The 27,086-nt window shown below is 44.0% G+C and overlaps 1 protein-coding gene across 1 annotated transcript in view; it reads left to right on the top strand.

Annotated features, from left to right (window-relative positions):
- Positions 1-823: 823 nt before the first annotated feature.
- The window catches only part of CHN1 (chimerin 1), a 204,529-nt gene continuing 178,266 nt past the window's right edge, over positions 824-27,086 (top strand). Inside the window, exons 1-2 of the mRNA XM_058664659.1 lie at positions 824-1,033; positions 1,163-1,348. Of these exons, the coding sequence (XP_058520642.1) occupies positions 1,330-1,348 (19 nt within the window). The 5' untranslated portion in view covers positions 824-1,033; positions 1,163-1,329. The remainder of the gene's footprint in view (positions 1,034-1,162; positions 1,349-27,086) is intronic.

The raw sequence follows: 27,086 nt of genomic DNA, 5'->3' as shown, positions 1-27,086 counted from the left end.
AGGACAATCCACATGATTAGACACCAAAAGGTTATCAATTCCCTAAGCAGACAAAGAAAAAAGAAGGAATGTCTTAAACAGGAAACAAACAGCCACTGGAGAATACGGACTTTCTGAATAGGTTAACCGGGAGCCGCGAAGTCGGTGGCTTTCTAAGAACACCTCTTGACTGACACGCCAGGGCTGCTCACTGACTGAGGTGGAGGCAGGGCGGAGGGGGGAGCCCTGCAGAGGACAGACGGACGCTGCCAGGGACTGTCAGATCTACCCAAAAGGGGGAAAGGAGGGGCGCCCATCAGCGCGTAGTCCTGGGCATTCCTGAGACGTGGTTAGCAAACAGGTTCAATGTAGAGGAAAGCAAATTAGGGTTTAGGGAATCCTAGATGTTTTATGAGCGGCTCCCGTTTCCTCACGCAGAACCACCTGAGGAGAAATAACCGGTGGCTTGGTTCCGCCCCATGGCCAGTGGTTTCACATTATGGGTTCGTCGCTTAACCCCGAAGATGCCAGCAACTGGAATCTATCCTCAGATGAACCCGGTCCCCACACGACCCGGCCCGGGCGCTGGCATCCACAGAGCATCCTCCTGCGACGCTTCCGTTTTCGAGTAACAACTCCGTTTTTCTCCCTCTCTACGTTTCCTCTCATCCCATTCAAGAGAAAGCTGGTGGGGTGGGGGTTTGGGGGGCGTAGGGTGTTTCGGCTGAAACGCAGGGCGCCCTGCCCGGCTCCGGGTGGCCACCTTCAGCGGGGTCGCGGACGGCTCTGCGCGGCCAGGGAGGCTGAGGGCGCGCCCTCTGGCGCGCGCCCGTTGCCATGGGAACGCACTAGGCCAGGCGGCCCTTAAAGGGGAGGCGCGGCGGCCCGGCTAGTGGGAGACGCTATCGCAAGATGGCGTCGGCGAGGCCGCGGGATGCGGAGTGAACGCGCCCCGCCGGGGGCTCTGGGAGGCTGCTGCGCTCCCCGCCGCAGCCAGCGCGGCGCCGCCTCTCTGCCTGCCCTCGCGCCGCGGCCAAGCCTCCCCGCCTCGCAGGTACCGCCGCCCGCGCGCACGCTCCGCGTCGTCGCCAGATGGCAGCGACAAGTGCCGGCTCGCTGAGGGCTAGCGGGGCTGCCCTGGCCCAGGTGCGCCCAATAACGCGTCCATAACTTTTTCTTGCAGCGGCTCCCCCCGTCCCGGCCTGCAGCCTCCCCGGGCGCCGGCGCCGCCACCACGCCCCTCGGGCAGCGCACTCCAGGCGAGGTGTGAGCGCGTCGGGCCGGTGCGGTGATCTCCGGCCCGCCTGGGAGGAGCGCGTGGATTGGCGGGCGGCGGCGAGCGCCTTTACAATGGCCCTGACCCTGTTTGGTAAGTGTAGCCCGCTCCCCGCGCCGCTGCAGGTGGGCCTCGCCCCGGGAGGACTGGGGGTGAGGGGCACGGGGCGGTAACCGGGGTCCCCGGGAGGGCTAGGCGGGCGCGAGCCGCAGCCGCCGAGTTGGGGCGCCCGGAGCGCCGGGCTCGCTCGCTCGCTCGCGCCTCTTCCATTGTTTCCTCTCCAGGCAGGGCCGATGGGCGTGTGCTCCCTTGGCCAATTCTGGGCTGGGCAGAGTCTAGGCTCCCGGCGTATGTTTGCAAACGCACGACTGTTTTCTAAAATGCCAACTTAGGAGTGAACTTGGCTGATTGTTTCTAAGCCCGCCTTTCCTAAGTTGGTAAATAAAGGTCTCGGAAAGTTTATTTTCATCAGGATGTCTGCATCCCCAGCATAAGACGTCCCCTCCTAGGATTTGACATATGCGTGTGTTGCTTTCTGCTGGATTGTTGGAGATTTTTTTTTGCATTTGGCATATTCCATTGGAAATAGGAAACAATTTAAACGTAATGTTAGTTAAAATGGAAAATATTTGCTCTACCAAATGAGAACAGCCCCCTGAAAGTTTGTTCCTGGCGGATAACCAGGTGAACGTCTTTTGAGAACTGATTGATGAGGAAAGCCTGTTTCAGGGGTGAGTTAGGTGTTTTTCCTTGACGGCGATGGCGTGAGTTGGGAAGGGCTGAAAAGAAAGCTTATTTCCCTCTTTTGCAAAAGCAGACTTCGGGACACATGTACGTGCCTTGCTGCTGGAAGGCTCAGTGTGTGATTTAGCTTCTCAGAGACGCAGAGTAAATATGTAACTGGTGTCTACAGAAAGTCATGCACAGGATCAAGTTTTCAGCTGCATGTTAGTTCTGTCGTTGGATGAAGCACACGGGTGCGCACCTGAAATGTTAGATTTCTCACTGCTTCAACGTGTTGAAATAAGTACTGGAATCAGGAGGCTATTTTGATGTAACCATTCTATTTTTCGAAATTTAAGTTGGACCCAAAGAGATTCTTTCCCAAAGGTCTTCCGCCTGACCCTTTTGTTGTAAATCTTCAGTCTGGGCGGTGTTCATCCTGCCCAAATGCTCGGCTTACTAGAAGGGGCGTTTCTTACTGGATGTTGATTCTACATAGGTACTTGAAGACAGATATTTCTTCTTTGGAAAATAATACAGTGTCTGTTTTCCAGTAAATTGTATGTTATTTGTATTTAGTGGCTACATTTTTTTTCCTTAAATGGAATCTTTGCTATGAAAGTTATGGTGGATGTGCGTAGTTGATCATTTCGTTGGAGGAAGCTGTTGTAGCTGATGTGTGCATAAAGATTTTCAAAAGTAGGATGCTCTTTCACACTGTTTGACAGTTCATTTTGCTTCCTGAAAAGCTGTTCTGTTTTTCCCCAAGTAACATCTACAAGTTACCCTAGTTCAGCATACTGGCCATAAGTTGGTGAGATAATGGCCCTTTCAAAGGATTCCTCCCTTAGTAATATTTACCTGTGGAGGTGGAGATAAGGAAAGCTTGAGCTTGGAATTTAGCACCAGACACCATCCCCAACCTACAGAAGGCACAAGAGTTCACTCGTGGGGATTTGGTTTACAGGATTCATTTTGGTGAAAATGAAGTATGCGTGTGTGCAGGAGGCTGTTTAATATGTACAACAGCAGCAGCTGTTATATAAGTCTAGTTGTAGACCACTCATCAATCATTGGGCTGCCTGTTGGAAAGGCAATTTCCTTTCCTTCAACAGCGCTCCCCCGCCCCCCCTCTCCTTAATTTATTTCAGAGGCAGAAAGAGGGAGGGAAAACTCCCATCCTGGGGCTTGGTCAGCGCAGGGAGAGAACCCAGTACCCATCTGCCAGTCTCCCACCTGGGTGGTAGGAGCTGGCTACCAGAGGCAGTACCTGCTGTTTGGAGGCTAGCAATGTGTCCTCCTATTTTCTGATTTGTATTTAATCAGCTCTTTGAAAGTTCTACAATTTTTGTGCTTAAATTTACTCGAAAGCTACACATACACACACTCTTACACTGTTACACTTAGCAGCCACAGCAGGCAGGAGAAAGCCAGGTTCCTGGAATTTAGTTTAGGTCTCTCAGTTGGGTGGGAGAGGCAGCTACTGGAGCCCTCATCACCTGCCGCTTCAGGGTGTGTGTGCATTGGCAGGAGCTGGAATCCGGAGCAGGAAAGTGGGAATCTAGTGTCAGGGTAGTGCGAGACCACCAGCCTAAATATCTGCTCCTGAAATGACACTTACAATGTAAATTTGTTTAATCTTAACCAGAAGAATCAGAGCCCAGTCTTTCAGGGTAGTCTATTCTTAGGTCGGAATTGGAACTATGTATCTACAGGTTCAAGGATTTGTAACCATTTTTTCTTACCTTTCAAATGGATGGGCAGAACTTAACCCAAGGTAGCCACACTCATTGCCTTGCTCTTTGTCCAGCAAGCTTCTCCTGCTGGCCCATCGCTCCTTGTGCTCTCATTCTAATGGACTCTTTTTTTCTTTTCCAGAACTATAGCAGATGCTCTTAAGGCACTCAGTACTTCATTCCACAGAAACTGTCAGAATTTGCTAGTCAAGGAGTGCATGTCCTCTATGGATTGCTTTTTTCCAGTAAAGTCCTAGAGCTGTACAGTAAAGTCTGAGCTGTATACACGGCAGAATATCCGGATTGGCCACATCAGCAGGTGCCTAATTGGCGGAACCGGATAAATAAGCAATCTCCTAGATCATCCCTTGCATGAATTTGTCATTTAATACAGCTTAGTGGGGCTGTGGTTTGAGAATGCCTTCAGCCAACCCAGCTGAACCTTGAATGTTGCTGTCAACTTTCTGGGGTAGTTGGCTTTGGCCGTGACCCACTTCTCTTTGCTGTTACTATGTCCTGGAAAACACTGTGCTTGCATAGATCATTTCTATTTTTTAAAGACTTTATTTATGTACTTGAAAGGCAGATTGAAAGAGATGGAGACAGGTTTTTTTCATTCGGTGATTCACTCCCCCAATGGCTGTAATGGCTAAGCCTGGGCCAAGCCAAGGCCAGGAGTCAGAAACTTGTCCTGACCTCTCACTTCGATGTCAGGGACCCAGGTCCTTGGGTCGTCTTCTGTCGTCTTCCCAGGCACATTAGCTAAGTGCTCAATCTGAAGCTGACTGGCTGAGATTCAAACCAGCTCTGTGATAATTGTTGACCTTGCAAGCAGCAACTTATGCTGCACCCAGTGCCCTCCCTGGATCTTTTCTAATACTTCACAGTGGATTTTACTATAGTCTCTTACTGATTCTTTATTAGACTTTCTGCCAAAGAATCTCTCATTACCTTTGTTCAGTACCGGTCACTGCTTTGATATACCTACATTAGGGCATTTTTAAAGATTATTTATTTGAAAGATAGGGGGAGGCACAGAAATCTTGAACCTGCTGGATTACCCCCTGATGGTTGCAGTAGCTGGGGCTGGGCCAGGCTGTGGCCTCCCAACTCTCTTGTTAACCACTAAGCCAAACATCTCTCCCTCCGTTTGTTTTAAATTGGTTTCTCACTCTCTCTTCTCTTGAACAAGTCACTTTCCTGAGGGTCTGGAGTGGTAGCCTAATGGCTAGATCCTTTCCTTGAATGCTCCAGTATTTCATATGGGTGCTGGTTTGTGTCCACATTGTTGCACTTCCCATCCGCCTTCCTGCTTGTGGTCTGGAAAGGCAGTGGAGGATGGCCCAAGTGTAGAGACTGCACTGCATTGGGAAACCTGGCTCCTGACTTTGGATGGGCTCAGCTCTGGCTGTTGTGGCCACTTGGGGAGTGAACCAGCAGATAGAAGAACTCGGTATCTCCTCCTCTTTAAATCTGCCTTTCCAATAAAAATGAATGAATCTGTTAAAGTTACCCTCCTGAAACTTTTTTACATTTTTCTCCTTGTTCTAAGATTCAATGCCAGTGATACACTGTGTGCTATATGTGCACTGTGTAAGATTGCAAAAGTTCTGGGGAAAAATAGAATTAAAAGATAACTAAACATTTTTGAAGCCTGCATAGTTTTTTCCATAATGTATCTTTTCCATTTACTTTTTAAAAAAAATTTATTTTTACTGCAAAGTTAGATATACAGAGAGACAGAGAGCAAAATCTTCCGTCCGATGTTTTACACTCCCCAAGCAGCCACAACGGCCGGAGCTGAGCCAGTCCGAAGCCAGGAGCCAGGAACCTCCTCCAGGTCTCCTGGAGGAATGTATGTTTATAACCATTTTGTCAAACATGCATGATTTTTTTTCTGTTGTGTACAACTTTACAGTGTAAAATGTAGTCACACTATTCTGGTTTTGGCATTTGCTTACCTCCCCAAATGTCCACAGTAGCCAGGCTGAAGACAGGAGATCCAAATTCAAGTTTCCTATGAGGGTGGCAAGTATCTTAAGTATTTGAGCAATCACTTGCTAACTCCCAGAGTATACATGAAAGTTTAGCTGGGCCTCTAACTGGGTGCTGTGATCTGGGATGCAGGCAGGCTTAACAGCTGTGCCAAATTCCAGCCCCCTGGACTGGAATTCTTAGTAGTGGAACAGGGTAAGCATTTTCATGGGGGGCAGTTACCCCATAAAAGAAAGTGGCAGATGTTTTATTTAGTTACTGGCTCATAACTAAGAAGGGAGTATAGGAGGAAGCATAGTAATCAAATATTAAAAACACATGCTAGGGGTTGGCATTGTGGCACAGCAGGCTTAACTGCCACTTGCAATGCCAGCATCCCATATTGGAGCATCAGTTGAGTCCTGCTTGATCTAATTCCTGCTAATGTGCCTGGGAAAGCAACAGAAGATGGCTCAAGACCTTGGACCCCTGGCACCCCTGCGGGAGACCAGGATGCAGTTCTCGGTTACTGGCTGTTGTAGCCAACAGAGGAATGAACCATCAGCTGGAACATCCGTCTCTTCCTCTCTCTGTTGCTCTGAATTTCAAAGAAATAAAAAGCAAGCATTGTTGCCAAGTAGCAGCTGAGGCTTGGCTTGTGTTTTCCTATTTTGTGATTTGTTTACTTGCATGTTTGGTAAGTGTTTGTTTATATTCACTTGAAAGACAGACAAACATCTTCCATAACTAGAACTGGGCTAGGCCAAAATCAAGAGCCAAGAATTCTGTCCGGGTTTCCCACATGAGTGGCAAGAACTGAGGGACTTAAGCCGTCACCTGCTGCCTCGAAGGGCATGCATTAGTGGCAAGCTGAAATCAGGAGGAGAGCCACGACTTATTTTTTTTTTCCCTAAACAATTCTTTATTTGAACAGTGTTTATGGTGCCTGGAGTCGCTGGGTCCAGTCTGTGCTATGCTTTTGTGAAGGAGGAAGAAATTGACAGAAAGATGGGGGGAGAGGGGAACTAAAACGGAGGACAATGACAAACCTGAGCCCATAAACCCGTCTCTTACCCCTTATAAAAACGGGGAGCCCTGGCTGTCTCTGAAAACCTGTAAACTTGACAGGCACTTAGCCCCAGCCCCCACAGGGAAGGGCTTTAATCTTTGGGAAAACTGGGAGAAGGCCCATGCTGTCACTAAGTGAGGGCTTGAGGCCACACCATCCCAGCTGAGTTCCTTTGACCTCACTATGCCCCAGGCTGGGTCCCAGGAGGGGCCAGAACTAACAGTTTCATGTTTGGAATCTTCTGATAAGTAACAACGGAGAGCCAGGACTTAAACCTGGCTGCTCTGACATGGATGTGCCTGATGCAAGAGACTTTTTGAAAGACAGTTACAGAGAGACAGACCTATGATCGGGCACCTGTATGGGATCTTGGGGAGCCAGTGCCCAACACAGATGAGTATTCGTTGAGTGCCTAGTATGTGCCAGGTATATATTAGTTGTTCTCCTCCAGATATGTGTATATGCAGTGTAGGGGGATAATTATTTAAAAAGTTTGTGGGAAAATGGCATTAAGATTAGTTTGGGTACAGTTTCGGAATCTGTTTGTTTTTAAATGCTTATTTATTTAAAAGGCAAAGCTAGAAGGAAACAGATCTTCCATCTACTGATTCACTTTCCAAAGGGCTGCAGTGGCCAGAGCTGGGCTCGTCTGAATCCAGCTCATTCCAGGTCTCCCACATAGCTGTAGGGGCCCAAGCACTTGAGCTATCTTCCACAGCTTTTCTAGGCACATTATCCTGGAGCTGGACTACAGTGGATCAGCCATGGGGCTAATGCAGTGGCTCCGCAGGCCAGTTCTGCCCTGTAGCACTGGCATCCCATAGGGAAGCCAGTGTGAGTCCTGGCTGCTCTGTTTCCGATCCAGTTCTCTGTGATGGCCTGGGAAAGCAGCAGAGGATGGCTTTCTTCTGTGTGAGATCTGAAAGAAGCTCCTGGCTCTCAGCTTTGAAATCAACTCAGTCTGGTTGTTGTAGCCATTTGGGGAGTGAAGCAGTGAATGGAAGGCCTCTGTTTCTTTCTCTCTGTAAAATCTGCTTTTCAGGACCCAGCATGATGGCTCAATTGGCTAATCCTCCCCTGCTACCGGGATTCCATGTGGGCACCTGTTCGTGTCCCAGCTGCTTCACATCCCACCCAGCTCTCTGCTTGTGGCCTGGGAAATCAGAGGATGGTGCAAAGTCTTGGGACTCTGCACCCGTGTGGGAAACCTGGGAGATGATCCTGGCTCTTGGCTTTTGATCGGCTCAGCTCCGGCTGTTGTAGCCCAAGTGGAGTGAATCAGTGGATAGAAGATCTTTTTCTTTGTCTCTGCTTCTCTCTGTAAATCTGCCTTTCGAATAAAAATAAATGTTTAAAAAATAAAATCTGCCTCTCAAACAAATCTTTAAAAATGTGGACCAGCTGGGACTCGAATCATTGCTTATATGTGATGCCAGCATTGCAAACAGTGGCTTTATGTGCTATGCCACAACTCTAGCCCCTTTGTAAGCATTATTTTTCATGAACTTTTTGTTTTTAAGATCTGTTTCCTTAAACCTCAGTTACATAGAGAGGAGGTTGATCTTCCAACTGCCATGCTGAAGCCAGGAGCTTTATCCTGGTCTCACATATGGGTACAAAGGCAAGGAACTCTCCTCAAGTCTCCCAGGTGGGTGACCATCTTCTGCTACTTTCCCAGGGACATTAGCAAGGAGTTGGCACCACAGGTAGCAGTTTAACCTGTGCCACAATACTGGCTGGCCCCTTTCAATTTAAGAATTTTAATATGGATTACCTAATTGAACTTTGCATTTATTTTAATAAACCTGTTGACCCAAAAGTGCTTCTGGGGGCTAGCATTGTGGTGTAGCAGGTAAACCTGAGCTGCTCGTGCCAGCATTCATGTGGATGCTGGTTCCTGATCCAGCTGTGTACTAATGGCCTGGGAAGCAGCAGTGGGGATGACCCACGTGATTGGGCTCTGCCAGCCCAATAGCCTCTGAATAGCTTCAGGCTTCGGCCTGAATTGGACCTGGCCATTGGGGCCACTTGGGCAATGAATCAGTAGATTGAAGATTTTTATGTCTCCATCCCTTTGTAACTCTGACTTTCAAATAAATACATCTTTTAAAGAAGGGAAAGAAAAAGTTGTTCTACAGAAGTGTAAGTGGCTCTGTGTGTGCCATGTGTCATTGTTGACTGAGTGCTCTGGAGGAAGAGACCTGGTTCAGGTCACTTGGAGTGCAGAGCAATGCATGGCTGTGATAGTCCTGGCAACAATGCTGCATCCCATGGCAGGCAATACTTGTGTGTCCTTTGGGAGGTAATCCAGAATTATGACCCTTTACCCTCATGACGTGAAAATGTATTTTGAAATCTAAACTCAATGGATGGCACACAGTGGGTGCTGCACCAAGTTCGTTGAGTGAATACATGAAGGAACAAAGAATAAATTTAACTATGTCTGAGACACATAATCACTGTGTTCACACCAGCAAACAACCTTGAATCAAGTATTTGCTGTCATTGATCTTCTTCCCGCCTTTGTTTGGTGTTACTTGTTAGATGTGAATCTAGAATTGAAACCTTACCTCTCAGAAGCTAGTTAGTTTGGGATGGGCGGTTGGTGTAGCGGTTATGATACTGCCTGGGATCCCACGTGTCGTGTCAGCAGTGCTTGAGTTGGAGTCCCAACTCTACTCCTGGCTCCAGCTTTCTGCTGATGCAGTCCTTGGGAGGCAGCAGGTGGTAGCTCAAACACATGGGTTACCTGCCACGCACACGGTGTCCAGATCGAGCCCCTGTCTCCTGACCTTCGCTGGGCTCCAGGTGTTGCAGGTACCCGGGGAGTGAACCAGCGGTTGGCATCTCTCGCTCACTTGCTCTTCCCTCTTTCCCAGTCCCTCCTTGTCCTGGTCTGTTCCCTTCATCTTTTTCTCTGTGTATCTCTTTTTGAGATAAACAAGATTCAAAAAATTGCATCAGCAGTTCACTTCTCTACTTAAAAATCCTGTAATGGCCCCAGTTGCCGTTAAGTCAAATTCCCCAGCATGCGAAAGAGATGGAGAAGACAGAGCAGCTGCCTACCTGTCTGACCACCTCTCTCATCATCTCTGCCTTTGAAGCTGTACTTCAGCTGTACGAATCCCAGGCAGGATTCTGCTAAGTGTCCCTTTGCCGCCAACATTTTCTTGCCTTTTCTTTGCCCTCAGTTGACTCCATATACCCTGTGTGACAACTTCCGTGCTCACCTCTTCTAGGCAGCCTTCCTGTGTTTCTTGTCCTTTGTGTCCTTAGTTGCACGTAAGCTCTAGCCATGTCTGTCGAGTGCTTGTCACATCGTGATAATCTAATAGGTCATTTACATCCTGCTGTTTCCTCCTCGGGTGACACTGCCTAATGGGAAAGCTGCAGGTGGCTTCTCTGTATCCTGTTTAACAGCATTTACAGTGTCTGATGCAAACCAGCCACTCGGCAGATGTTCAGATGAATGTTGGATACCCCTCTCTTTAAATTCAGTGAATGTGTCCTTCTGTCTATCCTTTGCTTTGTTACTGTATTATGGAATCCCCAAATGCAAGTTCACAAAGGCTTAAATAAAATGGAAATCTTTTGGGAGCAGGTTTTTTCAGGTTTAACTATAGTATTACTCACTGCCAGCAGATGTTTCTAAATTATTTGGCATAATTAGATAAGAAATTCCACTTCATTAGACTATTGTTCATTTTCATTTCCGTAGTACAAAGGAATTGTACATAAATTAGCTTGATTTGTTCATGTTTTACCCTCCCAGTAGGGAACATAATCAAATTGAATGGCAATTCACTATGAAAATGGCTAGCATAACCTTTTAGAGGTTTGAAAATAAAGAGTACAGTCTTTCATGATAACAGATTTGTGTGCTACATGAGCATTCCTGCTAATTTTCATAGTTATCAGAAGGACAGGTACTCCTGTTAACCAAAGTGTATTAGCTATGTTTAAAATATCCAAGAAAGAAAAGGACTGTTTCAGCTCACACTTGGAGGACACAGGCTCGAGCACCACACAGTCAGGCATTTGATGGAGGCATCATGGCAGGTGCAGGGGCAGGATCACATGGAAGGGCAGAGACAAAGGAGGATAGCCTCAGCAGAACTGGAACTCACGTCGTCAGATTTCTTTCTGTCTGTCTGTCTGTTTGTTGCCCCGCTGCCTGCCTGCCTGTCCCCAGCCTGCTTTGGGATTTCCCACTTGCGGTGCCACAGAGCAATGTCTCCGCATACATTATGAGGTGTTTGTGGATGTCATTCATCTCTAGTGCATAGAGAGGTGATAGCTACCGAAGAAGAAACTTCTGCTTACTAAAACAGCAAGGGAGATGCTACCGGTGATGATTGTGAAGGTGTCAAGCCTATTGCCATAGCCGGAGAGAGAGGCTGAACTCAAGGTTGAATACAAGTAGGAATTTATACCCAGGCAGCCAATCCTGGAGTTTTGGTGGTCAAAGGTTACTAGGAGGAGACATCATGGGTATTGGGGAATTCCTGCTCACTGTGGTAATAAGATTTCTTGCTGGGGCAGGTTAGAGTGATCATATATCAAGGTTTCGGAGTGGACTTGATTGGCTATCAAGTGATCAGGTATCCGTGAGGAGTAATCCCCTCTGAATTGCCTTGGCAACTGCATGCTAACGCAACTGTCAGGCCTGCTGAGAATTGGAGTCACGGTCAAGGCCTGGTTGGGAAGAGGGTGTGGAGGATACCTTCTACAAGCAGAGCACCTTGAGTTGTGCTTCTGTTTGGGGTGTGCTGTCAGCGAACAGCCTGCATCCAGTGGCTTTTTCTCAGTTCTCACGTTTGAGCCTGCCTCACTTCTTGACATATTTGATCTTTGATCAATCTTGCTTTTATTTCCTCTTGTTTTTCAAGATCTGTTCCAGTGTTAATCCTTTCCCTGTCCCTTGTTATTCCTTAGTTTCCTCTGCTGCTGTGCTGGTGCTTGCCATGGGTGAATGTTGTCACTTGGAAGTACCAGGGCTTCAGAGTAGCTGTGTAGATGGCTCCCAGTCTGCTTCCCCAGCGCTGTCCTTCCCTGGGCTGCACATCGCTGCCAGGCTTTCCCACAGACACTGCAGACTGCACGTTCCAGCTGCTCCCAGGCCTGGTCAAACTCTTCTCGCTTCCCTTGCCTTCAGTGGCCGTTCGGCTGCTTACTCATGCAGATGGCCTTTGCAGGGACTCGAATTCAAAGTCTGCTCTATTTCCATTTCGATTGTTCTGCATTTCAGTACAACCCTCTGCCTCCACATTCTCAAACACGCACACCTGCCACGCATCAAAAAAAATTCCTTCATCTTCTGCATTCTTTGTCATTGTGTCTGTGAATCTCCGTTCCGTTCATACTCCCTACATGTGTATCTTGTCTTTTCTAGGCTGATGGTTTCTTTAAGAGTAATTTCTTATTTCTGTGTTTACAGTACTTAAAACTTAGAAAAAATTCTTCATACATACTAGGTGCTTATGGTTGATTTCTTAATAAGTATTTCTTAAATCATTCTGCTAGTTTTCAGGGCAGAAATACAAAGCATTTGTTCAGTTTTTCTATTACCTTAAGATGCTTTACCCAAGTTAGCAGTGGCTAACATCCTAGAATCTCTCATGTGCTTGTTGTGTTGCCTAGTTATCTATTTTCAGCCTTTAAAGGAGGAAATGCATATATTTCCACGTTGTTGATGCATGTCAAGCGTAGTTGGATCATTTACCTTGGGATTCTTTGCTTTTGTGAGCATAACTACTTCAAAAGTTGCTGGTTAAGTTAAGGTGGGATTTATACCCCTTTATTAACCTGTTAAAACATCCTTTTAACTGTTAAAACAGAAAAGGGACACCGACTGGAGTATGTGCAGGTAGGGCTTGTTAATCTCTGTTGATTTGCTGGCCACTGATGTTTCCAGGTGTCCAGTATTCAACTGGAGGTGAAAACCTTCTGGAGAGATCGAAAATGTGAAAAATGCTGGGGGCTGTCAGAGCTTGGCAGGTCAGCCATACTTTAGGGGTGTGTGATTGTTTCATTTAAATTAGGGGCTTGTCATTAAAAAGAATGCAGTTCGACCACTTGCAAATGGTCTAATGACTAGAGGTCATTATGCTCAGTGAAATAAGTAAATCCCAAAAGGATAAATACCATGTGTTCCCTCTGATTTGAGACTACTATATCCAGATGTGAAGATACAATGCAGTTTGAATCTGTATTTCCAAATCAAAGATGGACTCCCAATGAAGCTGTTGGATATATCTTGGCAATAGATGCTGGACTCTCTGCCATTGTCCATACCCGGAATGTCAGGATACACTTAAATGGCTGAATGATGGACTTATGATAGCTTATGAACATCTATACTTTTGTAATAATATGAGGAAAATCAATGGGGGGAGGGATTTGGGGGAAGGGGTAAGGGAAATCCCAGAGCCCATGGAATCGTATCATAAAATAGAAGGGCAAAAATTGGGGGCTTGTGTGTGTGTGTGTTTTAATTTGTTTGAAAGGCAGGATTAGAAAGGTTTGGGGAGCAGGAAGGAAAGATCTTTCATCCATTGGTTCATTCCCCAAATGGGTAGAAAGTTTGGCATTGTGCCAGTCTCAAGCCAGGAGCTTCCAGGTCTCCCACATAGGTGCAGGGGCCAGCACTTGAGTCATCTGCTGCTGCTTTCCCAGGTCACTACCAGGGAGCTAAACAGGAAGTGGAGCAGCCAGGACTTGAACCAGCACACATTTTAGATTTGTAATGCTAAGGGTGATAACTTTACCTGCTGTGTCACAATGCTGGATGCTATACTTACTGAATAGAAGTCACTGAGCAGGGGACCAAAAAGCATATGCTGGTCGTTGTTTTCCAGGAAATGCTGCAAATGTTAAACTGTGATTCTTAAAGTAGGATGCAGCAAATGAAGAAACGAACGTGAAGTCAGTGGTTTATTGGATATTTCGCTGTTTGTATTTCACTTATTTGTAGAAAAGTACTGGTAACATTGACTGTTACTCCTGTAATTGCTTTTCTGATAGTAATGCCTCTTAAGTCTGCTTAGGTTGGGATTTGTTGGTCTCAGATATGGATCTTGAACTCAGATATTAAAGATGCTGCCTATACGTGTGTATAGAATGTGTAGTTAAAGATGAGAGTCATAGAAACAGCTCATTTTTTCCGCCTTCATAATGGTTAAAATTAATCAAACTTTCAAACTGTATCCTTTGAAGTTATTTTCTGGGCTTGCCCATTGTTTCAGTGGAAGTTGAGAGATGGATTATTTCTAAAGGATGAGAAAAAGGAACAAAGTGAATCATAATGTAGTACTGAAAAGGAAGCAGGGAGCAAACAGTGCTCTGCAGTAGGGAGACGTACAGAATACTTAGAAGCTCATCCTTTGGAATTTTCCACGCAGATGGCTTTGCACATCTTTGGAGAGCTGCTGGTGTCCTGATCATGCTGTGTCCCTGTCTGCTATGCCTAGGTCTCTCCAGAGAGAGGAGCTCCTGCTCTCTGTTGGTGTTCCCGCGGCCAGCTGCCTGGCCCTTCCTCAACAACCACCACCATCAGGACGGAAGGGGGGGGTGACTGCGCCCACTGGTCCTAGATGGTCCCCCCACCCTGCCCCCCAAACTTATGCCGAGACCTCATTCAGCTCACCGGGCCACCTGGCTTCACTCTTAGAAAGTTTTTTTCCCCCTTTTGTCTGAGTGACCTTTAGGACAACAGAAGCATTTGAAAAATTTTTAACTCTTGGAGAAGATTTTTAGTTAATTGGAAGCGATAAAACTCCCTGGAAACATCCAGAGTTTTCATATCTTGTAATGGTGCTCTCCATTGTCAGGGTGAGAAGGAAGTTTGTCAAGATGTATTTTAAAAATAATACGAGATTATTTTAGGAAGTTCTGTCTCAGAGTAGGTGTTTATTTCATTAGCAGATACATTAAAAATAAATATGCAGTTTCAGGTTACAGTATACTTTTGCTGCTATAATTAAATGTCAAGGAACAATTTTTTTAAGTTGATGCATTTTATTTTGAAATGTAAATAGGCATTTGGTAACAGTTAAATTGCATTTAATTAATAATCCCTAGTTTGAGAAACCAAGACTTATTTCTTAATTTTATTTTTTATTTTATTATTATTATTATTTTATGACAGTTCCATATTTCCTTATTCCCTCCCCAATTCTCTCCCCCCCACCTAGTTCCTCTATAGCATTACTAACATATAGTTCTTCATACACAGTCATATGTCCATCATTGCGGGCATGGACAATGGCAGAGAGTCCAGCATCCTATCGTCAAGATACAATGAACAGTTTCATTGTAAGTCCATCTTTGGAAGCTGAAATACATACTACACTAAATCCTCACATCTGGATGTTAGTCTCCATTTCACAGCTACTGTACATTCCCTTAAATGAAAAGTCATAATACAAAATCAACAATAGAAAGAAAAAGAGAAATTTACAATGCCCTGAAGTTAAATGACATGTTACTGGATATGACAGTCTCCATTACACAGCTACTATACATCCCCTTAAATGAAAAGCCACAAAACAAAATCAACATCGGGGAGAAAAAAGAAATTAACAACACCAAGAAGTTAAATAACATGCTATTAAGTGACTAACGTGTAGCTGAAGAAATGAAAATCAAGAACCTTCTTGAAGAAAATGATGCCACTGTATGATCTATGAGTCATTGAATGATTTAATCAGAAGAAAGTGTTTTGAAGAGATGAAACCAACAAAAAAGAACAAAACCCATGTGATATAGTTTCCACTGATCTTTGTTGAAGTGTATCTCCTCCAGACAATAAGCAGATGGGTTTTGTTTTTTAATCCCGTCTACTAATCTGTGATGTTTGATTGAGCTTAAGCCATTTACATTCAGAGTTTAATATGTATGGGTGTTACTTTGGTCCTGTCATTTTAGGAATGAGTTGTTCATTGGTTTAGTCTTGTGTTGTCATTTTAGTGGGATGTTCTTCCCATTTGCCTTTGGTTTTGGTGGGTGCTATTCCTCTTCTCTGTCAAGAAAACATCTTGAAGTATCCTTTGTAGGGCAGGTTTGGAAAAGGCATATTATTTTAACTTTTCTTTACTGTGGAAGCATTTTATTTCATTTTCAAAGACAAAAGAAAGCTTTGCTGAATATGTTATCTAGGCTGACAATTTTTTTGCTTTTAGAATCTGGAATATGTCAGTCCATTCTCTTCTTGCCTGTTAGGGTTTCCTGTGAGAGATCTCCTGTGAGTTCAATTGGCATTCCTTTATATGTCAACTGATTTTTTTTTCACGTGCCCATTTAAGGATGTTTTCCTTGTGTTCAATTGAAGAGAGCTTGGTGATCATATGTCGTGGTGAAGATTGCTTTTGATCAAGCCTGTTGGGAGTTCTGTGCCCCTCCTGGATCTTGTTTCCCAATTCTTTCTCCAGATCAGGAAAATTTTCCTTTATTTCATTAAATACCTTTGCAAACTCAGCTTCTCCTTCTGCACCTTCTGGACTCCCATAACTCTTATATTTAGCCTCTTAATAGTGTTTTTCAATTCTTGAATACTTTTTTTGGCCTGATCCAGCTCTGCTTCCAGCTTTTTGTTTGCTTCCCTCTGATGACAGGAAATACCTTCTAATTCTGAGATTCCTTCTTCTGCTTGCTTCATTCTATTTTGGAGACTCTGCACTGTACTTTTAATTTGCTCTACTGTGTTCTTAATTTCTGATGTATCAGCCTTGATTTGCTTTATTGCTGCTATTGCTTGTGTAAATATTCCTTAAATTTTTTGAACTCTTGTATGTGTTTGGGTTCACCTCCCAAGCTCCCGGTGAAAGCCTCTTCCCACCTGGTTGCTGATGGAGTTCCAACTGCTGGTGGAGTTCAGATGGCCGTTAGCTGAATGCCACTGGAGTATCAGTCACTGCAACACTACACCGTTGTGTCCGCTGCTTTCCTGTGTCTGTTAGTTTCCAGGTACCCCTCTGCTGTTGTTTTATCCTCTCCTATTTCCTGGAATGTGTACTCTCTGATTCATCCTGGTTAAATGTTTCTCTGTGCGTTTAAACGTGTCCTTACCCTATTCCACCATCTTGATTCTCTGAGAGACCAAGACTTAAAAGGTGGTGATTTTCATCTATTAAATAAAACAGAAGCTTTTTATAGCCACAACTGAACAGTGCTTTTCAATTTAGCATATGATCTTAAGGACAACTTAGAATTTTAATGTAGGGTTGGGTGTTGTGACACAGAGCACTTGCTAGGTTCCAGTCCTAGCTACTCAACTTTCTTTTTGTTTTATTTTTTTTTTTAAGAGTTATTTTATTGGAAGTCAGATACACAGGGAGGAGGAGAGAGAGCAAGGATCTTCCATCTGATTGCTCACTCCCTAAGCTGATCTGAAGCCAGGAGCTTCTTCTGGGTCTCCCAAGTAGGTGTATGGTCCCAAGACTTTGGGCTGCCCCAGGCCGCAAGCAGCGAGCTAGATGGGAAGTGGGGCTGCTGGGACATGAACCAGTGCCCACATGGGATCCTGGCACATGCAAGGTGAGGACTTTAGCCCGCTGCTGTGCCGGGCCCGCTACTTTACTTTCTTACCCAGCTTCCTGTTAAGGTGCACACTGAGAGGCAGCAGGTGATAGGTAGCTCAAGAGCTTGAATTGTTGCCACCCTGGTGGGAGCTGAGGCTAGAGTCCCATGCTCCTGCCTTGGCCTCACCCAGTACTAGTTAGGGTGGACGTTTAAGGAATCAACTAGAAGGAAGAAGGTAGTTCTCGCACTCTGTCACTGTCGCAAATATAAACACTAATAAAATTGAGAAATCTGAAAAATACTGTGAATGAACCGAAGTTTGCTGTTTTAAATCCGAATGTTCTGTATTTCATATCTACTTCTCTGAATTATAGCTATCTGAAACTTCTAATTGTAAAAATCATACATTGTTAATGCTGAAACCTTGGCTAAACATATTTTAATGCTATATTTATCACTTTTTTATAAAGAGTTTAAATCAATGATAATGTTTAATAGGCTTAGCATTTTATCTTGCAATGCCTTAATCTAAAAATTTATAGGCCCGAGTAAGGTACTATAACATATATCTGTCATATTATCACAAGACAACTTAACATATTGTTAGTGTATTATAAATAACCACTTTTCATACATTAAGAAAAAATTATTAGTGATACTTGCAAAATGGTCTACTCTAATTCTATTGTAGCAGATGTGAGAAGTTTTAGACTGTTGATATTATAAGCAAAATTTTTTTAGTTTTTTTCATTTCAATTACAATTTTTTAGAGATTTATTTGAAAGGCAAATTTATGGAAAGAAGTGGAGGCAGAAAACTAACATTAAGTGGCTCAGCTCCCCAGATGACTACAACAGCTGGAGCTGAGCCAATCTGAAGCTAGGAGCCAGGAACCTCCTTGGTGTCTCCATTGTGCATACTGGCCAAGCGCTTGGGCCATCCTCTGCCTCTTTTCCAGGTCACAAGCCGGGAGCTGAATCAGTAGCGGAGCAGCCAGGACTAGCTAGAATCAGTTCCCACTGCACCACCAGCTCCTAGGTTTTTTTTTTTTTTTTTTTTTTTTTAATTTATTGTATTCATTTGAAAGGCACAGTTAGAGAGGTTGTGGGGAATGTGGAGAGGCAGGGAGTGGGGAAACAGATCTACCATCCACTGGTTCACTCCTCAAATGTCCATAATGTCTGAGGCTGGGCCAGGCCAAACTCGGAAGCCAGAAGCTGTTTCTGGGTCCCCTACGGAGGCACCAGAACCCAGGCACTTAGGCTGTTCTATGCTGCTTTCCCAGACTGGAACTGGAGCAGCTGGGACTCAACCAGAGACTTAATTTACAACCTCCCAGCTCCAGCCCCATGATCAAATCTTAAACCAACTTAGACCTGGCCAGAATATTTACCCCTTGTTTTCTTCCAAGTATTTGTCCTCTTTTCCCTAAAGGAAAGTGTCCAACTAGAGTGGATCTCTGTTCTTCTGATCAGAACCAAGCAAGGCAGAAAGCTCTGTCAAAGTCTGGCATTTCAGAATGCGAATGAGAGGCTGTGTTGTGGCTCTGAGGGCTGAGCCCCTGTCTGCATGCCGCGTGAGTGCCTGTTTGAGACCTGGCTGCCCTGCTTCTGATGTGGTTCCCCACTGATGTTTCTGGGAGAGCAGTGGAAGGTGGCCCAAGAGCTTGGATTCCTGCTACCCATGTAGGAGAACTGGATGGGCTTCCAGGCTCCTGGCATCAGCCCTGGCTGTTGTAGCCATTTGGGGAGAGAACCAGCAGGTGGAAAATCCTTCGGCGTCTTTCCTTTTCTCTTTGACTCTTCCTTTCAAATAAATAAAACCTCTAACTCTGCTTTTAAGATAAATAAAAATAAGTTTGTAAAACAAAACAAGAATGTAAATCAAAGCAAATGAACTGCAGGCACTTCCAGGATTGCTGCCATAGTCAGCGGCAGAAATGGGAATTTCTGAGAAAGCTGGCCAGAACCTTGGCAGTGAAATATCTCCGGATGTCATCAGGCATGGTCTTGGATGTCACAGTGTGATTGTTTTCATTTCCCTCCACCCTGGAAAAAGAGAACTTTGAAGACAAAAAAAAAAAAATCAGGGCCACCCCTGTGCTATTGAACAATAAGGAATGTTGAGGAATTTCCTGGCTGTAAATGTTGGTAGCTTAGGCTTTTAGAAAAGCTCTGGGGTGAGTGGGAGGGGGCAGGGAAAAAAAGTAATGTGTGCGAAGAAGACATAGCTTTGCAATGGAAGTAGGCAACTCCAGGCGCTGGTTGGTGGCTCTGCTGACCGGGTCCTGTTGGAGTGGTACCCAGGAGGACTGATTTGTCCTCTGGATGACACCTGAGTTGGACTGAGGAGCAGTGAGGCGGGAAGCCACGGAGCCCGAGGGCTCCAGCATGAAGACGCTGCTGGTGTCTGGAGGAGGTAGTTGACTATGGGATACTCTGCTTTCTCCATGTTTACTTGTGTGCTTTGAATAGGATGCACTGTCCTCACCCCAAGAGATACTACACAGTGACCCAGCCGGCCTCTCATCTCCTTTCACTTGGTGTCAGTGCTCACAGGCCGGTTTTACTCACTGCAAAGTTGAGTAATGTGTTGGCATATTCTTTTTAGCGTGTGCCTTGTTCTGGAGGTTTTTGTTTTGTTTTTGGTGCTGCTCAGCTGAGACCATCATCACCCTAATTACCATTTACTTTCTCTTGTCCTGATTGGATAAACTGCCGCGAACTGGATCCAGGAAACTGTTATGTGAATATGAAACTGTTACCATCAAAATACTTGTAAAAGCTGAAACATTGTCTCCGATTCTTCAACATAAAGCAGGAGGTGGAAGCAGTTCCCCTTGCTGACCGCAGTAGTGTGAGCAAGGACCTGCACTCTGAGCCTGTGACGCGTGGCCGTGCCTTGTAAATACAAAATAATGCTCAGTGAAAGAAAGCTGCACGTTCTCAAAGGCTGAACAAAGTTTGAGCATTGTGGCCCTAGGATTTTTTTTTTCCTGTTATTGGCCTTTGGGTCTTTATATCTTTAATTTGTTGGGTTTTGCTCATCGGGCACATACAAACACAGCAACTCTACAAATGTATCTTTTCCTTAGTTCCACTGTATTTTAAAGTTCTTGATAACTGTTTTGGCTTAGTTCTTAAGAAAAACGAAGTACCTTTTTCGGGGGGTGCACTGAGGTAGCCTTGATGTTATACTCCAAAATTAGGAGAATCATCCTGATTTCTCTGGTATTTAGTGCTTTTTAATTTCCCTTGGTATGTCAGATTCTCTTCATTGCTTAGTATATTTTCTAGCCTCATTCCTGAAAATCATGTGAGAATCACATGTAATGGTTTGGCCATAAGCATTTCAAGTGCTTTAGAAAGACTTGAACAAACTCATCCATGCAGTTGATTCTGATAATTGGACCCTAGAAAATCAACCATTTATTTAAAATAAACTAATATGCTTTTATTGTTGGGACTATTTCTATAATTTTTTTTCTGGAAAATGTACTGAAAGTCAAAGCATTTTCGATAGTGTCCACCAGGTGGCACTTGCCAACCTACTTCTTAAAGACATCCGGCAGCATTTAAGAAAGCGTTTAAATATTTGCTGTGTTTAAAATGCCAGAGTTTAGATTTCCAGAAACTTGACTCAGGACTCATTGCAGTCGATGAACTTCAGCGTAACATTTAAAAAAAAGTGTTCCTTTCCGGGATTGGAGCAAAGATCTTTTGTGAAAGATTGGGCAGTTGTTTTGAAAACACACTGAAATCTCTGTGCTACAAAGGACTTCTCTCCATTTCCCTTTTGAGCACTGCTGTTTGATGAATGTATGCGATTTATGAGACATGAAACCTGTGCACATGGCTGATGGACATTAACATTTATAAGGACCATGGCTATTAATCATTGTTCTGAATCAACTGTGTTATTTTCTAATGATAATAATAATAATAAACCCAAAGGAGTTATATTTGGAATGTAGTTTGAAATCTCTTACTTTGATAACTAGGAAATCTTAATTTTGTGTCTGAGGCTTAGGGGGTGGGACAGTAACGAAGGACAGAAGGAATCTCCCCAGGATGAGTTGCATAGGGCTAAAATCTGAATTTAACCTTTAGTACTATTTTTTGGCTTCACTGTTTACTTTAGGGAAAGTAAAATGTGAAGGTTATGCTGGGATTGTATTGCTTTGTAAAATCTTGTCTATTTCAGTGGGAAGAGCCACATGTTCCAAATTCGGTTTGAGTCGAGCAATAGAATAAGGTACATGTTATGGAATAAAAACAATAAAAACAAAGTTTTCTGTTAAACTGAGTCAGACTTGTAAAAATCTTTAAAAAAAATTTAAGCTTATAACCAAGTATTTTTTACAAGGTTGTGAAAATACTCATTCTAACCTCCCCCTCCCATTCTTAGGAGGTTTGGTGATGAAAGAATCTATTGTGAGTGAGGAAAGAATCAGTAAAGATTTCTTTCTTGAAACAATTCCCGCATGTGCTGGTGGCTCAGGGTGAGTGTTGTGCGGGCAGCTGCCTGGTGAGCCGAGGCTTCGTCAGCGTGCCCTCTGCCTGTGTGAGCCGTTAGTGTTTGCTTTGAGTTGCCGTCATTTGCATCACATTGTTTTGCAAAGGATCTCCTTTTCAAAGCTTGTGAAACAAAGCGTCTTTCAAGTTCACTGCTTTCCATGGAATTTGTACAAATCTTGAGTTTGAGCTAAATCAATTTCTTGTTTGTGGAAGTTCTTGAACATTGGTCAGAGAAATAAAATGCAGGCGTGGATGGAAGGGGCGTTGGTCAGACAACCCACTGGGCCGATTCTTTCCGAATCTGGACTCTGAAGACTGTGTTTTTTAAAGTGCCTATATTTTTCTGTTGATTAAAGATTTTGCTTCCAATTATACCTACTTGTGGTTATTTTTTTTCCAGAATTAAATTATACAAAGCTTCTAACAAACAAACATGCTAAATCTTTTTGCCTCAAGCAATGGAAATGCGTCCTCTTTTTTTCTTTGACATTTGTAGTCCACAGTGGAGACCAAGTGAAAGTTAATTAGTTCAAGCTGAAATTTATTCCTTGAGCTTTTCCATTACCCTTTGTGAAAATGCATGTATCTGCAGTTGTTGAGAAATGATTGGTTTTTAGTTGCCTCGTTGCTGGACCTGTTTCATGTTTTTATTTTTCTCTGAATGCATGATTCTACACTCAACATACAGTGTGTTTATTTTTTCTTCTAACCTCTGTTGTCATGTTAAAATTTGTGTAGCGACTCCTGGGCTTTTGGGCCCATGGCAAGCACTATTGTTGGGTCCGGAATTTATCCCACTGCCTTGAACAGAGGAGTTCCACACGGGTAATGCAAAAGCAGAGGAACTTATTGCTAGCACGCTAGGGTCCAAGTCTCATCCACCAAGGTGGAGTCTTGACAAGGACCCCGCCATACATTTCACATAGTTCATACAGGGTTTTGGCTGCAATTCAGGAGTGGGCCACTGATTCTATGAACAGGTATTGGCAAGATTGTGGTTGGTCAGTTTTTAATTGCCCATGACCATTCTGGTGGTTAGTCTCTTATCAGTGCCCACCCCAGTGGTCAGCCTCTATCGCCATGACCACTTGGTGACTAGGGACCTTTGAAAGCTCCTCTGATTGGTCAACTCTGTTAGGTGTGTGGCGGTCCACTTCGGGGAAGCTGGTACCTCAATTCTAGGGACTGAAACTTAGGCCTAGCCTGTCCGGGGACTGCCTGAGGCCTGTCATGGCTTTATCTTGGTTCCTCTTTGCAGCAAGTGAAGCACTTATTACAGAGGCCAAACCTATTGGTTAGCTTAGCAATTAATCAGCATCATTCTAATATTATTTATCCTATATTCTAATTACCATTACTCATCTAACTCTCTTAACCCTAATCTCTGCAATCACCTACTGTTACCTTTTAACACTTACATATTTTTGCCGTTAACTATTTTCTTTATTGTTAGGCATTCATTTATTATTGAACTATTTCCTTTTTTTTTTTTTTTAAGATTTATTTATTTTGTCACAAAGTCAGATATACAGAGAGGAGCAGAGACAGAGAAGATGATCTTCCGTCCAATGATTCACTCCTCAAATGGCCTCAATGGCCGATGCTGCGCTGATCTGAAGCCAGGAGCCAGGAACCTCTTCCAGGTCTCCCATGCAGACGCAGGGTCCCAAGGCCCTGGGCTGTCCTCGACTGCTTTGCCAGGCCACAAGCAGGGAGCTGGATGGGAAGTGGGGCTGCCGGGATTAGAATCTGCACCCATATGGGATTCCCACGTGTTCAAGGCGAGGACTTCAGTTGCTAGGCCACCACGCCGGGCCTGAACTATTTCTTAATACTACTCCCTAGTACTATTTCTTATTGTTATCATTCTAGTATGTTTACCTACTGCTTAACACACTACTCTGTTGATTCATCTATCAGCACACTTTAGTACTACTAAGCTCTTACTGTAGTTCCACAATCTCATACTATTTTGCTTTACTTCTTGGTCCAGTGTTGTACTTAGAGCAGTGAAATTGCAGAGTCACTTATCTAGTCACCTTCCATTTGAAAATAATTCTAAAATCAAAGTGTGACAGACCTAGAAATATACAATGTCTGAGTATGATTAAAATATACAAGTAAGTAAATAGGTAAAGTACAGAAATTTTTAGTTTAGTAGAGTATTATTAAATGAGCTGTGTCGGTCAAGAAATAAAACATTTGCAGCATCCTGGATGTTCCCCATGCAACCCCTACAGATACTATTCAGTTCTGCTGGACTCCAATGTTATTAATCTGACATCTAGCACCATAAATCACTTACATGTGTGTTTCATTTGCATATATTGTGCCCCACTCACTCCTCCCCCAGTTTGGAAGTGTTGAAATACTTTTTAAAGTTGGAATCTTAAAGTTGAATCTTTGATCCAGTTTAGCAAAGCAACATGCTTCTAAATTTCATTGAGAGGTAGAAAACTGTATGTGAGGGAACATTGTGTTTTTAAAATATATTTAACATTTTAAACTTAAAAATAATGACCACAGTATTTCCTGAATAAGCTGTATTTTAAACTGCCGAGGGATATTAGTAGCAGGTGAAGGTATGTGCTGTCGCTTCCAGAATAGATGACCCACAGGAACCTAGCCTGCATGTTTTTACACTTGTCACCGAAGGTGGAGAAGAGGGAATGGAAGGGATTAGGGACTGCCAGGAAGCATTTCTGGGTCACAGATAGAAACTCCTCACTTAGTTATAAGTGTTGTAGGCCAAAAATTGGTATGGGTCTGTTACTGTATTCCACAACTTGTCCATTCTAAATACAACTTTATATGTCACTACTGCTTTCCTAATGAATTCAGCTGTAACTTAGGTGGCTTTAAATTCAGTGCAGCTTTCCCTATTGGTGCCCACAAACAGGCAGGGTTTTTCCGTTGCCTTGTGAGAGGTTTAGGCAGACAGCAGGAGGGATGTTCAGTAGCTTGGAGAGTTTTCCAGGGCGATCCAGATAATGTTCCAGTAGCTGTGTCAGTTAACATGGAAAATTAAACACTTATTGCTAAGTTAACAATCTTTCTGTGTCTCAAAGTATTTATTAAAGGAATGCTTTTAGTGGCAAAAGTTAATGGTTTTGTGAACCATAAACTGACTTGTGGGATTCTTGGTGGCTTTGATCCTGATAATCTTCAAATCTTGCACATTTTTTTTTTTTTAACTAAAGACTTATTTTTATTGAAAAGGTAAACTTACAGAGGAGAGAGAGAGGAAGATGTTAATGTCTGCTGATTCACTGCCCAAGTGGCCGCAGCTGCCGGTGTTGTACCCAGATTTTGAGATCCCCAGAAATCACCAGGAGTCTGAAGTCGATGCAAGTGCGCAAGGATGGTTGTTTACTCAGGTTTGGCCTGTGAGCTCACACCGTTTCTTAGTAGCAATGAGCCCTGAACTAATGGTTGGGATTGTGATTCTCAGGTTCCTCATCGGAGTTGAGCCGATCTGAAGCCAGGAGCCTCTTCCGGGCCTCCCATGTGGGTGCAGGGTCCCAAGGCTTTGGGCCATCCTGCACTGCTTTCTAAGGCCACAAGCAAGGAGTTGGATGGGAAGTGGAGCAGCCAGGACACAGATAGACGCCCATATGGAATCCTGGCGTGCAAGGCATGGATTTTAGCCACTATGCTACTGTGCCGGGCCCAATTTTGCATATCTTGTATTTGTAGCCAAAAGTTTGTGAATGTTTCAGTTTATCTCAAATCTGTTTATCATCAGATACTTAGAAAACTGTCTGCATAATTTTTTTTTACAAAATTAAAATAGGAAACTGTTAGGATACATTTAACTTGAAAGGGCTACATTAGCTTCCTTAGTTGCTCATATGAGATTTTTCTTTTTTTTTTTTAAGATGTATTTTTTGTTTTTGTAAGGTAGAATTGGAGAGGCAGAGACAGATCTTACATCTGCTGGTTCACTTCTCAAATGACTGTAAGGGCTGAGGCTGGGGCAGGCTGAAGTTGGGAACCTAGAACTCAGCTGCAGGTCTCCCCATGGGCACAGGTCTGGGCTGCCTTGTGCTGATTGGGAGTGGGGCAGATGGGATTCAGAGCAGTACTCAAAAGGGGTACAGGCCTCACTGGGTACCCCTTAATCTGTTGCACCACAATACTGTTCCTTTAAAAAGGACTCTGCACAAGATGTCATTTACTGATGCTGCCTTTCTTCCTTCTGTCTGATAAGAATTACACTACATCTACAGTATGAAAATTGGCCGCATTCTCTAATTCTCAAACTGACCTTTAGGGACGCTTGCAGCATTTTTGGCATTTGCATATTGGTTTGAGCTTGTCACTTTGTTTCTATTCAGGATGTATTTTCTGTTGAGTTGTAAATTATCTTTGAGGACTTTTTTTCCCCTCAAAGTTGCTTGACGGAAGATCACTGGAATACCAGTAGTTTCACTGCTGCTTTCTACTTAGATATTCTAATACGCAGAATACCAGGTTGTAGATGCATTCACAAATTGACAACCTATTTAAAAACAATCACATTTTATGATGTTAAGCTTTTCAGATGGCTGCTGTCACTGATGACTAACACATGAGTTATGCTTGAGAAAAAACAGCATTCTAATCACTAGTAGGAATCAGGCATGAATTTCCTTTTCAAAATTACTTGTATTTCCAGTTGTATTGTTTTATTATTATTTTATTTTGATCTTTATACAGTTGATTAGGGTACAGGAAGGTGGGTGAGACCATTGTTTCCACTTTCTTTTTTTTTTTTTTTATGTATCTGGGAGAAGGGGGACATACAGGGAGAAGCCCCACCCAGCTTTCCACCCATCCCAGGGTCCCTGATGTGGGGCGTGCTCCAAGGGCACTGCTCAAGTGGTTTTGATAATTCAACTGTTCTGAATTGCTGCCAATCTCACCATTCCAAGCACGATGATATCTGTTCAGAATCCACTGGCTGACATGGTCCACCTTAGGGTCTCTGGTTGCCCAGATTTTCACTGCCAACACATGGCTACGGTAGTTGATTGATTTGTTCTGTCCTCTGTTGTGGTTTCCATGTGTCTTCTGCAGGTTCCGATAGACAGCTGTATCCTCAATGTGCACCTGAGTATGCTGTCCACTGCTCCATCTGAGCCACTGAGGAGGCTCAGCTTTGACACATGCGCTTCCTGGTCAGACCATGGAATCCGCACTTCTCTTCATGGTTGAGGTTCTGAGTTCAGCAGTTAAGTTGGAGGGATCCCCGAAGAAACTTCATCTGAAATGATCTAGTTGTGTTGTTTTTAAGAGATTTATTTGAAAAGACA

The sequence above is a fragment of the Ochotona princeps genome, chromosome 5 (assembly GCF_030435755.1).
Source record: "Ochotona princeps isolate mOchPri1 chromosome 5, mOchPri1.hap1, whole genome shotgun sequence".
Taxonomy (NCBI): domain Eukaryota; kingdom Metazoa; phylum Chordata; class Mammalia; order Lagomorpha; family Ochotonidae; genus Ochotona; species Ochotona princeps.
Note: the sequence above shows the minus strand (reverse complement) of the source record. Positions and strands in the feature narration are given on the sequence as shown.